This window comes from Parasteatoda tepidariorum, chromosome 2 (assembly GCF_043381705.1).
Source record: "Parasteatoda tepidariorum isolate YZ-2023 chromosome 2, CAS_Ptep_4.0, whole genome shotgun sequence".
NCBI classification, from domain to species: Eukaryota; Metazoa; Arthropoda; class Arachnida; order Araneae; family Theridiidae; genus Parasteatoda; species Parasteatoda tepidariorum.
The window spans coordinates 12,937,368-12,952,541 of record NC_092205.1 but is presented as its reverse complement, the minus strand read 5'-3'; the positions used below and the strand labels follow the sequence as shown (position 1 = coordinate 12,952,541).

At 29.3% G+C, this 15,174-nt stretch overlaps 1 protein-coding gene across 1 annotated transcript in view; it reads left to right on the top strand.

Moving 5' to 3' along the window:
- LOC107442852 (fibrillin-1) overlaps positions 1-15,174 on the top strand; it is a gene marked incomplete in the record, with an annotated part of 109,281 nt that overhangs the window by 20,292 nt on the left and 73,815 nt on the right. Inside the window, 7 exon segments of the mRNA XM_071177181.1 lie at positions 986-1,108; positions 3,331-3,453; positions 5,764-5,886; positions 9,564-9,719; positions 11,116-11,238; positions 12,226-12,348; positions 13,416-13,539. Of these exon segments, the coding sequence (XP_071033282.1) occupies positions 986-1,108; positions 3,331-3,453; positions 5,764-5,886; positions 9,564-9,719; positions 11,116-11,238; positions 12,226-12,348; positions 13,416-13,539 (895 nt within the window).

Sequence of the window (15,174 nt, the reverse complement as noted above, 5' to 3'; positions counted from 1 at the left end):
TGTATATACTTTGTGCATATATTTGCTCTGCTTGCAATTTTTTTTATACTTTAATGTATAAAGAAATATTTCAGTGTATTTTACATCAAATCATATTTAAAGTAGTTTTCAAAAATAATTACAAAAAAAAAGAAAAATAATTCGTGACATTTTCAGTCGGAATTGTTTTTCATTTAGTTTTCTAAATAGATTCTTAACTTTTGCACTTACATACTTAATATAGATTTTTAGAATACTTGGGTAAATAGTAATAAATAAATAAATGAAAAAGAACTCAACAGTAATTATTTAAATGCGAAATAACAAACTCTGACCAATCTTCAATAAGGTTGGGGAGAGCAGAGGAAGAATTAAAATGATCAAAACCTAGTTTTTTTGACTAGAAGAACTGAAAAGCTTCCCTTAGAAGCCGCCTTTAACCTCAAATAAAAATCGATATTTTTCAGTTCTAGCTTAAATTTAGATTAATTCCTCCGTTGTTGCTATTATTAATTTTAGTTGTGATTTTTCAGTGTTTGTATTTCTTTTTTTCTGTTGCATAACAATTTGTGATTCCTAATGCGCAATGATTATGTGTCACTGACTCTAATATTAAAAGCGGGCACGCTGTAGAGGTTTAGAATTTTTGCCCCAGATCAAAACTTTTATTGAGAATATGCGTAATATATTTTACTGCTTCGTACAATATTTTATGATTATTTTATATTAACCAGTGTAAAAAGTAAAATGTTTTCAGATATCAATGAGTGTCGATTCCCTCTTTTGAAGCAATGCAAACAAAAGTGTATCAATATAATAATTTGTGATCTCTAATGAGCAATGATTCTAAATATATATAATTAAAGCAGTTCTACTTTATAGATTTGAAACATTTGAGCCAGATAATTGCGCCAATAGGTGCAAAATCTTTTACAGTTTCGAGTAATGTTTCATGCTTGAAAAATTATTTTATATTAACAATTGTAAAAAAATGATATAATTTCAGATATTGATGAGTGTCAATTTCCTCATCTGAACCAATGCAATCAGAAATGTTTCAATACTCCTGGAAGTTACTCGTGTTCATGTGAATCTGGTTATATTCTCAAAAATCGTTATAAATGCGAAGGTAACAAAGACATTTCTTTTCTAATTAACTCTCATAATAAATCATTTTTTATTTACATTATATTTTACTTCTTTACGGAGTATGATTATGTTAAAAAAATATATTATTCTGCAACTTATTTTTCTTTTTCCTTTTAATCAACTTAACTCAAAGTATGAACAATAAATCAAAAATCTTATATTGTTTTCATTTTGTAACAGAAAATATTGAAGATGAACAGTTATTGTGCATTATATTTATCTTTCAATAATCTGAATAATAATCTCTTTCAATTTTCTATTTGAAAATGTCTTATTTACTAGAAGTGCAGCCAAAACTTTTGATTTTGGTTTATTTGTTTTCATTAAATTTAATTCTTCATAAATATATAGTTTCAGTATAATCCATCGAAATGTTAACTTCTATAAATTGTAATTTCTTACAAACGTAGACAAAAAAATATGTATAGTCTTTCGTTTAGGGGAGATAGTAGGGCATATTTAAATAATGTTAAAACTGAATTTTTTCGAAGTACTTTTTTATGACATTTCTTTGAAATTTCTCGGGGATATTTGAAATATATCAGCTGTATGCTGTGATAAAATTTTATAGTTGCCAAGAAAACTTTTTGAGTTATAAAAGAGTTTTGCTCGAGAAATATGAAATTTTCAAGTTAAAAGTTCTCAGTTAAGTTAAGAGCTCACAGTTCATTATTTTTTTACAAAAATTTCTGTCAAAGATGTGTATAAACAGTTATCACAGCGCATATGCAAATATTCTGTGAAGAAAAAAAAAAACTGAAGCAATATCTTGTTTAGATATTGCTTCACCGACTCACCTTAAATTCGCAATATTAAAAATAAGTAAATAAACAAAATAAAAAAATAAAGAACAGACAAATTTATTTAGGCTATAATATTTAGTGATGAATAGCGACGGAATGACTAAACCTTTTGCATACAAAGATTAGAAATTACTCTACTATTTATTCTGGTGGCCAAGAACTAAACACGCAGGGAGAAGCATAGGAATTTGTGTTTGGAACATAATTATGAAAACCAATGCCACAAATAAATATTTTCTCTGATGAAGCAGATTTCAGAGATATATGCATGTGGATGGAAATTAACCATTACCGCAGGTATGTTATCAGTTTGCATTGGTTTGACAAAGATTCGTGTTGGGCATCGGTATTGTGCCTGCATTAAAGTAAAGCAGAGCCACAAATAATCGCTTGCCACCTCACAGCTTTTAGAAAAACATGTATTCAACTGGAGTACAACTAAGAAGTAATTCCAGAGGCATGTGAACTTTGGTTTGTTTATAGAATAGATAAAAAAAAAGTTTTATACTTAGTTTTATTACTTCCTGTCAAAATATATGCTTTTTGTTAATTGTTTGTTAATAACCATTCGCACAATAATATTTTCCACAAGTATTTTCTTATGAACATTGGGTATTTTAGGAATTTTCAGAAATATATTTATAAAGTTGATTAGTTTCATACAAATGTATATACTTTATGCAAAGATTTGCTGTGTTTGAAGTTTTTTTTAATATTTTAATGCATAACGAATATTTAAGTGTATTTTACACCAAATCATATTTAAAATTGTTTTGAAAAATAATAATTAAAAAAAAAAATCCTGGCAATTTTAGTCAGAATTATTTTTCATTTTGTTTTCTAACCAGATTTCTCACTTTTGTACTTATACATGCATAATACACATAATTAATATAGATTTTTAGAATCCGTATGTAAAGAACAAAAAGGAAATGAATAAAAAAGGAACTCAATAATTATTTAAATGTGAAATAACAAACTCTAACCAATCTTTATTGAATTTAAAAGGGCAGAGAGGAATAAAAATCATCCTCATCCTATTTTGTCTCGGAGTACAGAAATACTTCCTTTAGCAACTGCCTTTAACCTCGAATAAAAATCATATAATTCAGGTCTAGCATACATTTAGATTAATTCCTCTTTTGTTGCCATTTTTGATTTCAATTGTGATTTTTCAAAGTTTTGAGACTGTTTTTTTCTCGCTTAAATAATAATTTGTGACTTCTAATGAGCGATGATTCTAAATATATATAATTAAAGCGTCATACTGTATAGATTTGAAACATTTGAGCCTGAAAATTGCGCTAATAGGTACAAAATTTTTTACAGTTTCGAGTAATGTTTTATAATTGAAAAATTATTTTATATTAACAACTGTAACAAAATTATATAATTTCAGATATCGATGAGTGTCAATTTTCTCATCTGAATCAATGCAATCAAAAGTGCATCAATACTCGTGGAAGTTACTCGTGTTCATGTGAATCTGGTTATATACTCAAAAATAGTTATGAATGCGAAGGTAACAAAGGCGTTTATTTTTTTATTTACTCTCATAATAAATAATTTTTTTGACTATATTATATTTTACTTCAGAATTGAATATGATTAAATTATAAAAAAAATATCTATTCAACAGCTAATCTTTTTTTTCCTAAGAAACTTGACTCAAAGTATTAGCAAGAAATCAAATTTCGAATATTGATTTCGTTTGTAACGATAAACATTGAAGATGAACAACTATGGAGCAGTTTACCAATTAATCTCTCTCCATTTTCTACTTGAATAATGTACTATTTTTTCAAGTGCACGTTAAACTTTTGGTTCATTTTTTTTCATTCAATATAATGCTTCGTNGGGTTGGCGAGCGCCAGCGAGCAGGGGGCGAAGCCTCCTAGTTAGTTTTTAAAATTCTTGGTTTATTAATTTAATTAGAAAAGTGTATACGTCTTTTTTCGAGGTGTAAACTCTGCAAAAAAACAAGATATGTATAGGATCTGTAAATAAAAGCGTAAGTATTTATTGAAATAATGACAGCATCTTAAAAATTTTAGGACTTATAACTTTTGGCAGCTGAAAAAGATAAGAAATATATATAGTCTACTAGTATAAACGAACTTTTATTTTTCACAATCATCACTAGATACAGTGACTAATAGAAAATAAACTGTTGGATTATTTCAAAAATTGTTTTTTACTTCAAAACTAGAGAGGCACTTTTCTTTGTTTTAGGAAATGAAAATAAAATAAAATAAAAAAAAAACTAAAAATACCACATTTTGAAAAAATACTACGAAAAATACCATACACCTTTTTTTTGGTGAAGAAATACCACCGTAGTATCAAAAATACTATGTCTGGCAACCCTGAATTACTATGAATTTCTTGTTTTTATTAGTGTTACCAACAAATATCGAAAGAGGAAGAATAATTTAATTTTTATTTCAAACTTTATGTAAAAAAATATTGATAAAATGTGAACTTATTCACAATGGCTTCTGAAATTACTATGCAATATATTCAGAAGCTATTAAAAAAAGGGCTGTCTGAAATAGAAAAAGTAACCAACGAGTAAATCCTTTAATAACTAAGAAGATTATTATTTATTTCATCAAAATTTCCAAAAACTAGAAAATATCAAAAAATGGACTTAACCGCATTGGCTTCTGAGCGGCTCATATGCGTGTGGATGGAAACTGACCATTGCCGCATGTATGGTATCAGTTTGCATTGGTTTGACAAAGATTTGTGTTGAACATCGGTATTGTGCCTGCGTTAGCAAAGTAGAGCCACAAATTATCGCTTGCCACCTCACAGCTTTTAAAAAAGCATGTATTCAACTGGAGTTCAACTAAGAAGTAATTCCAGAAGCATGTGAACTTTGGTTTATTTATAGAATAGATAAAAAAAATAAAAGTTTTATACTTAATTTTATTACTTTCTATCAAAATATAGACTTTTTTTAAAATGTTTGTTTATAAACCATTCGCACAATAATATTTTCCACAAGTATTTTCTTATGAACATTGGGTATTTTAGGAATTTTCAAAAATATATTTATAAAGTTGATTAGTTTCATACAAATGTATATACTTTATGCAAAGATTTGCTATGTTTGCAGTTTTTTTTAATATTTTAATGTATAAGGAATATTTAAGTGTATTTTTAACCAAATCATATTTAAACTTGTTTTGAAAAGTAATTATGAAAAAAAGAAAAATAATTCCTGACATTTTTAGTCAGAATTATTTTTCATTTTGTTTTCTAACCAGATTTCTTACTTCTGTAATTATACATGCATAATACACATAATTAATATAAATTTTTAGAATCCGTGTGTAAAGAACAAAAAAGAAATGAATAAAAAAGAACTCAATAATAATTATTTAAATGTGAAATAACAAACTCTAACCAATCTTTATTGAACTTAAAAAGGGCAGAGAGGAATTAAAATCATCCTCATCCTATTTTGTCCCGGAGTACAGAAATACTTCCTTTAGCAACTGCCTTTAACTTCGAATAAAAAATCATTATAATTCAGGTCTAGCATACATTTAGATTAATTCCTTTTTTGTTGCCATTTTTGATTTCAATTGCGAATTTTCAAAGTTCGAAGACTGTTTTTTTGTCGCGTAAATAATAATTTGTGACTTCTAATGAGTAATGATTCTAAATATATATAATTAAAGCGGCCATACTGTATATATTTGAAACATTAGAGCCAGAAAATTGCGCCAATAGGTGCGAAAAAGTTTTTACTCTTTCGAGTAGTATTTTAGAATTAAAAATTTTTTTTATATTAACTACTGTAAAAAAAATGATATAATTTCAGATATTGATGAGTGTCAATTTCCTTATCTGAATCAATGCAATCACAAGTGTATCAATACTCCTGGAGGTTACTCGTGCTCATGTAAATCAGGTTATATTCTCAAAAATAGTTATGAATGCGAAGGTAACAAATGCGTTTATTTTTTATTCACTCTCATAATAAATAATTTTTTATCTATATTATATTTTACTTCAGAATTGAATATGATTATATTATAAAAAAATTATCTATTCAACAGTATCTCTTATTTTCCTAAAAACTTAACTCAAAGTATTAACAAGAAATCAATTTCCGAATATTGATTTCGTTTGTAACGGTAAGTATTGAAGATGAGCAATTATGGAGCAGTTTACCAATTAATCTCTCTCCATTTTCTACTTAAATAATGTACGATTTTTTCAAGTGCACGTTAAGCTTTTGGTTTATTTTTTTCATTCAATATAATACTTCGTAAGTATATGGTTTTGTTATAATCATTAAAATTTCGACTTTAGTAAATTATTTCTTACAATCGTGGACAGAAAATTCTAACTTCTTATTATGTGGGTAATATAATCATGCCAACCTTCATCTATCAAAAGGTACCGAGTGATTGAATCAAGTTAGCATGTCTTATATACTAGTGAATTGATGTTTAATTTTCGTAGTGGTAGTTACGCCACAATACTCCCCCACAAGAATTTTATCAGGGATACAATTCGATGAACGGATACCACTAGTTGCTGTACTTGTGAAAGACCGGGAGAGCTGGAATTAAGGTCACCGGGTTTTTGAGTGCTGAAATGTGATAGATGAATTAACTTCACAGTCGTAGTCGTTCCTATGTTGCCTTTAGCAGTCGAGTGTGTGCAGGCAGACGCTGTGTTTAATCGACACGAGACAGAGTAGCAACAGCGTGCGGAGGTGGATAATGTTACAGTCACAAGTAGCAAGTCAACTGTCCAATGTGAACAATCCATCGAAGTAGGCGTGTTCATATCGTAATGGGAGTTTTTTTTGTCAAGGTGGGCATGTTCATACACGTCCGAAGGTCACCAATGTGGGGGTGATGATCGCAGTTCTTATAATGTCTTCCTTGCGCATGAGCACTTGATGATAAGCTGGGCGGAGATCAAACGTTGTGAAGACAGTTTTTCCATGTAAATTGGTAGAAAAATCGTTTAAATGATGAATGGGATACTTGTCAGGAAGTGTATTGGCATTTAACGCACGGTAGTCTTCACATGGTCGCCAAGAACCATCCGGTTTTTTAACCATGTGCAATGGGCTTGACCAGCAACTTTCGGATGGGCTACATATCCCTTGGTGTACTAGAGGTATTTAAATTCTGCTTTTGCCGCTTCCAATTTATCAGCAGATAGTCTTCTCGCTTTTGCAACCACTGGTCGACCCTTTGTTTCGATGACATGACGGACATTATGAGGTATAGCCTTTTTTCTGGTTTTCCCTCCTCAAAAATGTCTTGGTATTCACTAATTAAAGAATAAAATTCGGCAGACGTTTTTAACACAGTTATTTTAGGCGTTGATTCATAAGAAATTTTTCCGCGAAATGTAACATTAGTTAGCTTATCAATTAACGATTTGGATTTTAGATCCACTAAAATGTCATAATGTAATAAAAAATCAGCTCCAAGAATGGGTCGTGATACATCAGCAATAGTAAACGTCCAGGGAAAGATGCGACGCAGTCCAATATCAAGATCCAATTTTCGTGTTCCATAAACCGGAATTTGAAAACCATTAGCAGCAACGAGTTTCATGATGGACGGAGTCTTATTGCGTTCATTCTGAGAAGGTGGCAAAATGGAAATATCAGCGACAGTGTCTACTAATAATTTAAGACCTAATGCCCTATCAATAACTATAAGGCGACAATTTGCATGGCCGTTGGCGTTCGCCGACAGTAACGCATGGCCGTCCAGTTTTCCTCCTTGAAACTGCATGGTTGGATACATTTGTTAGCTCTTTCACGAAAACGATAATGGTACCAGCAAAGTCTATTTTTGCTTGAGGAGCGATTACTGTGTTTATTCATATTTTTACCAGGGCTTCGACCTCTCGGAAACGCAACACTTTATCATACCCTCCAACTTATGAGGATTTTGAAAATAATTCTTTCTAGTGGTAGCGAACCAAAGTAGAAATTTTTAAAGCAAATGGATCTCTCATAAAACTTTTATCAGAACTTAAGAATTCTAGCCATATGGCCTACACTTTTATAAGTAATAGTGGACAAGTTACGCTAAAATTAATTTTTTTTAAATATTAAGACATTAATTTTGCTACCGTCTGAAAAGAAGATTTCTGAAACTACGGAAATTCCGTAGCAGTTGGAGGGTATGCTTTATCAATTTTTTTAAATTTAATTCACACACTTGAGCTTGCAGCGATTCGACAGTATTTGGATAATCGCCATCGTTTGGTACTTTTTGTTTCGTTTCTGAACTAGCAGAGAAGATTTTATTTGAAAAAGTAACATCATCAATCTTATCCGACATTATAGCTAATTTATTAAGAGGATCTGATGAAGTACTTAAAATAGCTTGCATTTGTGTGGGAAATCTTTGAAGCCATAATGATTTTAGCAATGCGTCGCCAACACTATCACCAGCCAAATCTTGCATTTGTCGCATCAAATGCAGACGGTCGTCTATTACCTAATCCGATATCTTGCAAGAGTTTTTTTAAACGACGTTCTTCAGAAATACTGAATATTTTAATTAATCTTTGCTTTAAAGAATCATACATGTTCGTAACTGGAGGTAAAGTGATAAACCAGCCCCACGAATCACTGGCCTGCGATAAAATGTCCGTCTCGATTGAAGCGATGATCGTATGATATTTTGTGCTATCTTGAGTAATTCCCGCAGTGATAAACTGAGATTCCACCTGTGAAAACTATATTGCAGGATTTTCTTTCGGAAATTGGGGAACTTTAACAGCTACACGCACTGCAGGCTCCGTTTTAGAATTGTTTCCATTTTCGCCATCCATCACGTCCGGTATCACCAGTTTAGCAGATATACAAGTCTATGTAATTGAAACTAATGCTTTAAGAAAATGAAATACGAATAGTAAAAACTTAACAACTTTAATTTAACATTTAACACGTAAATAACATTCGTGGAAATATTAAAACACAACTATTGACAAAGATCACTGACGTTATCTCAAGTAGAATACAAAAGCTAAACTGGCTCTCTTTGTTACAGAAAACTAAACTAAAAGTCTTTGTTCAGTTGCCAGATCACGAAAGTTCAAGGTTAGTACCGCCACAAATATAATAAACTAACTATGATAAGAACTCAAAATTTTCCGAAATAAAAAAAAAGACAAACTTACTTAGTGCCGTAAGAATATTTAGTGATAAGTTGCTTTCGAATGACTAAACACACATAAAGAAACCAATTAGTTATTTGTGCTTAGAAGCAGAATTCGAAGGCAAACTATTTTGGCCATGTTACGAAACAGCAACATCAACAAATGTTTGAAATTTTTCGACACTTAAAATACCTCGTTCCTGTCCTGATTCTCCTGCTCATATCCAGACAATGAAAAACTCTTCTTCAAAAATTGCGTACTAGAGTAAAAATGCGAAATCTTCCTAATAACGTTGCTGTAGCGTTTACTCACCAAACACGTGATTAGGCCCAACTATGTGATGTAAATCACATGGTTTGGCCTAATCCCGCCTTCTTTTTCTCAAGTTGCAAATATGCAATTTATAAAATATTTTGTCAATTTCATGTTAATAACAGCGAAATTTCATTTTTTGTTTATTTTAAACGCTCTAACTAGGCTGCCGTAAGAATTCATACAGTTCAGAAATCTATAATATTTGTATTGAATGCCCGCCGGATTCAGTGACTGATTCCAATGCAAAATCATCCATCGCAGATTGCCGTTGTCTTCCAGGATTTATCGGATCTCCCCCTCATAATATACCCTGCAGAGGTATGTATAGTGTCTTATACATTTTACCGTGAATGACCGAAATCAAGAGAATGTCGACCTTCACCGGTGAATGTCAACCATCGCATAATCGCTTTGTCGAAATATTTGTTATATCTGATTTGATATTAATTTATTCGTTGATATTATTATATTTATTAGATATTTTAATATCTGCTGAGGAACATCAGTGTTCGGAGTACTGATTATATGTATAACGGGCAGTAGCACTTACATTAAAAAATATCAGTGTATAGGGCATATCGGGCAAATGTATACCGGGCTGTGGCACCGAACCTTAAAAAAACATTGATGTAGGGCATACCTGGCAAATGTATACCTGGCTGTGACACTTAACTTGACTTAGTACAGATTTCGGACATTTACCAAAGCGACCATGTGATTCTCAACATTCACCGGTAGAAGTCAACAACCCCCAATTACGGTCATTCACAATAACATATATATGTGTAATGTCATATTCATAATATCTAATAAATTTATAATTTCTTAAATTCAGAATTTAATTCCAGTACTGCTTTTAAATAAACTACATTGAAATTTTCTTTAAGAAATAGGGTATTTTTCAGTTTTTTTCAACTGACGAAATATTCTTTTAACTCAGTTTGTTTACTAAAAAGTGCCTGGCGCGTGTATTTTTAAAGATTAATATTTTAAGGTTAAGGTAACAAAACTCTTTGAGGAAGTTGTTCGAGAAAGTCGGGTTTAATTTACATAAAATTTAATTATTTTTTCTTTCACCGAAATTGGTTTAAAAATATTTGTGAACTGAATTAAATTTTTTTAAATGTTTCAGTTCACTATGAAATAAAACTGAGAATATTGGTAATTTAACCTTTTATTTACTAAATAAATCGATATAAATTGAATGACTAGAGTCTAAATGAGCGTGTTTTACGTAGTTGAGTTTTACTTTATTTTATTACAGCTTTATGATTTTAATCTGTTATTTTTAATTCCTTTATTCATTTTATAGTTATTGATTCTATCTTTAGTTATTTTTTTAATTTTTAAAATTTTAATCCAATTAAATTAGCCGGAAACTAACTTATAAAAAACAAAAATCTTTCTTTTTAAAACTCAAAAGTGTATAATTATTCAGTTTGTGATTGCATCTGAGACCTTATAATAGGATAACCTTATAATTCAGATTGATTTCCCGATGCAATGAGTCAGTAAATAAAATAAAATAAATGTTATAAAAAAGATATTATTTTATATTAATGCCGCAAATAAAAATTTGGAATTATGCATTCTTTATTTTTTTTAAAATCAAATTAAAGATTTACCTGACGCAATATATATTAATGTATCTATCAATATATCTATTATTATATCTACTAATATATTATTGATATAGCTTTTTTTTATTTTCCAGATATAAATGAATGCCTTATAAAAAATTTTGGTTGTTCACATTCTTGCATAAACACACCTGGTTCTGCCCTCTGTTCATGTCCTCCGGGATTTGAACTGAAAGATGACAATAAGACATGTGTTGGTGATTCAGTCCTTCCCATCAATTTCCATCCCATATTTTCTATTATTTTTCTTTCCTTTTTTTCGTCATATTCTAAGACAATTTTAAGAATAACAATTAAAATTTTATGGTACAAAAAAATTTCAAATATTTAAAAATAAAGAAAAATCAGTAATATAGTATTAATCTACCTATTGGTTCAATTATAATAAGATTTGGAAAATATAACGAATTGTAGTCTATGTTCACCTACTATTAATCATAATAAATATTGTCATAAATTGTCATGAATTCTGTAATTCAATATATTATTTTATAATAATTATAATAAAAATAGTGTAATCATTCTGAGATAGAATATATTAATGCATTCCATTAATTGTTATGAATTATTATAAATTTAGTAAATGATATTTAAGTTACAATGGCTTTTATTGATTATTTTGAATTATATTGAATTTTATAATGAATTAAGTTTTAAAGAATTTTATTACGGATGACTAAACTGTGTATTTTAGATTTATAAATTTTGAACTTTTCCCTCTTTTCTTAAAATGATTTCAAATAAAATTTTCATGATTTGAGTTATAATTTGTGAAATATGGATATAAAAAAATCTTGCCCTATGCCTGATATTTTAATATCTAACAGATGATAAAATTTAAATATTTCAGGATTATGTCTTAAACTTTAACCCATTTAATTAAATTCATGTGAGAGTATAGAGCAGTCAAAAGTCTTCTTCATGTTAAACGACTAAATTTTTTGGATAATTGTTTGAATTTATTTTGGATTCCACTTTAATTTCCAATTTCCAACTCATTTTGGTTATTTTACATTAAAATTTAATTGCAATTAATTAATTAATTATTAATTAAAATAAATTTTANTATAATTATATTAAATTATATATAATTATTAATTAAATTAAAATTAATTAATTATTTTAAATCATATTTTTTATATTAAAATATCACTTAGTTTAAAAATTCTGTACTATTTTTGCAGATATCGATGAATGCCAAATAAAAAATGGAGGTTGTCAAATGTTTTGCCACAATTCTATCAGAAGTTTTCATTGCTCATGTTCAAGTGGATATACATTGGCTAAAGATAACTATTCTTGCATGGGTACACATAAGTAAACTTTATTTGTAATTTTTAATTTTTGCAATTGATATATTTTAATTTCCAGTTTTCTGATCTCTGCACGCTTTGCTCTCCACTCCCTTTAAATGTAAAAAAAGTAGAATCTTTTTGTCAACTCCAAAATAATTTTCTTAACTAATAATGAATAGAAGTAAATGGTGTTCCATATTCTTCTACATCTTGTTTTCTTTAATTTTTTAATTGCAATTCAATTACTTCATTTGATAATTCCATAAAATGAATAATGTCAATAAATGATTGGTTAATCTATTTCACGACATTTGTTGATATTTTGCTTAAATCTTCTTTTTTTTAATTTCAGTGATTCTTGATTAATAATTTGATTATCAGTCCTTCTAAGACTTTTACCCAAAGTTTTATAAAACTTTTACTTTTAGTGTCTATCTAACGAATGCTTCAATATTGAATTCAGAAATAGTGTAATGGAATTATTAATAACCCGAAATGCATCAATATAATTTTCTCATGGGTAGAAAAAATTTAAAATTGCAATGTACTTAAAAAAATACATTTGTATACTTTGTTGTAGAATCATTAAAAAAATTTTTTTTTACTGTTTTAAGCAAATTTTACTGACGTTGCTTCGAAGAATCTTACAGACATACTTAGTACATATCATCGATAGCGAACTTTGTTTATTAAAAATGCATACATGAAAAGTGCAAAACATGAAAAATATCACTTTAAAAAAATAAAAAGCAACAACTTTAGTACAACTGAGAATTTTAAATAAAAATCTCTACCATGATTTTTAAAAATTACTAGCTCTATCAAATTTCAATTCTCGAATTGTATTCAAGTCCTGAGTGGAAAGTCTTATCTAAATTCTGTCCCTAAAATTTCTTTAATTTTAAATTCAAATTTTTTTTTTTTTATCATTTAGTACTTTTTAAAAATTGTTTTACTAAACTTTCAAAATGGTAAGTTTTCAAACGTAAAATCAGTCAGATAAAAATTAAAAATATTCTATGTTATACACCTTTCTACATTTGCTCGTCCCTTCTCTCTTTAAAATTTTATTTTGGCAGATAATGATGAATGCGCTGATGGTAATAATGGTGGCTGCAGTGACATTTGCAACAATTTTCCTGGAGGTCATTATTGTTCTTGCCGCAAAGGTTTTCGACTGGATATTGAGGGAAAAACATGCTTAGGTAAGAACTAATTCATGTTGTTTTACTCAAACTTTCCAAATATGATTAAAGTTGTATTTTTCAAAAAATTTGAATAAATGTTTAACACTAGATTGCCTAAGGAATTCGTTTTGATTGCTTTTAATTTCAATTAGAAAAACAATGATGCATACAATGACACAATTTCTTAGGAGTTTGAACAGCATATAATTTTTTTATTGTAAATATTTACTAAAAACTTGTTATATAACTGTAAATAATATGAGAAATATTAAAAATTAATTTTAAATAAACTTCTTTACACATTATTTATTATTTTACAATCCAGTCATATTGACTGCTTTAGGTCAATATAGGTATATATTGTAAGTTTCAGTCTTTCTAGTGTTAAGAACAATATTTATAATAAATCTACAATGCGATCCGTTACTCTAACCTGCTTGAATTCATCTAAGCACCTAACCTGCTATAGTTAAATTGATATAATCATAGCTGTCCACAATAGGAAGCTAGCAGCTTTCTGATCCGACCGATGATTGATTCATATTGTTTCGTGGGACAGTTTTTGTGTTCAGTTCTTTGTTTCTCTCACCCCCGCTCAGTCTTTAGTTCCGAGAAAACTCAACGACTTGGTCAACCGATACTTGTATGATGATCCAGTGATGAGGTTGAATGATGCTGCCTTTGCGTCTTCGAAAAGTGGTTATCTTTCTAATGTTGAAGACAAAGGTGTTAAAAGGAAATAGAGAACGTTATGAATAATGTAAGAGTCTTATTATATGATTTTCGTTATTTTGGGCTGGTTTTAAATAGGGGCTCATAAAACCAAGGGAGGGTGATATGTACACCCAAACCCAACTAAGTAAGGTGGTCTACACGACATGTAACTTCAACGCGTGCATCAACTGAAACAGTTCTCCTAAAAGTAGCTCAGAATCTATGATTTCCAGATAACACTGCGCAGTTATTTCAAATTAGCTAAAAGAAAATGAAAATGAAGCGATTTGTTTTGCCTGTGAAAAGTTAATAATCCAGAATAAGAATTGATTCGCTCAACAATTGAAGTAGAATCTATACTACTTTTTAAAAAATTATTCCATTTTTTTCTGCTACCTTAAATCAACAAGCAGCATGGTAGTACTTTTCTAACCTTCAGTCTGCAGTACCATCCATAAACTCTTTTGAATGCTTGTGTCCATTTTTATGCCTCTTTCTCGAACTTTTCAAGACTGATCGAGAGAATTAGCGCTTCCCGAGAACAACACGCTCTCACAGTATGCGTACTAAATAGTAGATATAAGTACTAAGCCGAGAGTTGAAATTGAAGTCTCGTCGCCAAATTGAGATCTCGTCGCCGTATGATCTTGTCCAGCTGGAGTCAGAAAAGTTCGTTTCATATATGATGCTGAGGGTCCTAAAGGAAAAATTGCATATATGTGGTCGAGGTCCTAATGTACCGCTTATTATTTATAAGAAATTGTTATCAAACATTTAACTAAACAATTATGTATTGATTTAATGCACATCCTAGGCCACAACAAATTTTGGTGCAAAATTATTTTTTTATTTTTATAGAAATTGAAATTGAAATGTCATTGTCCGGTAAACCACTTTTTTTCCTTCTACTCACTTCATCATCACTTATATATATATA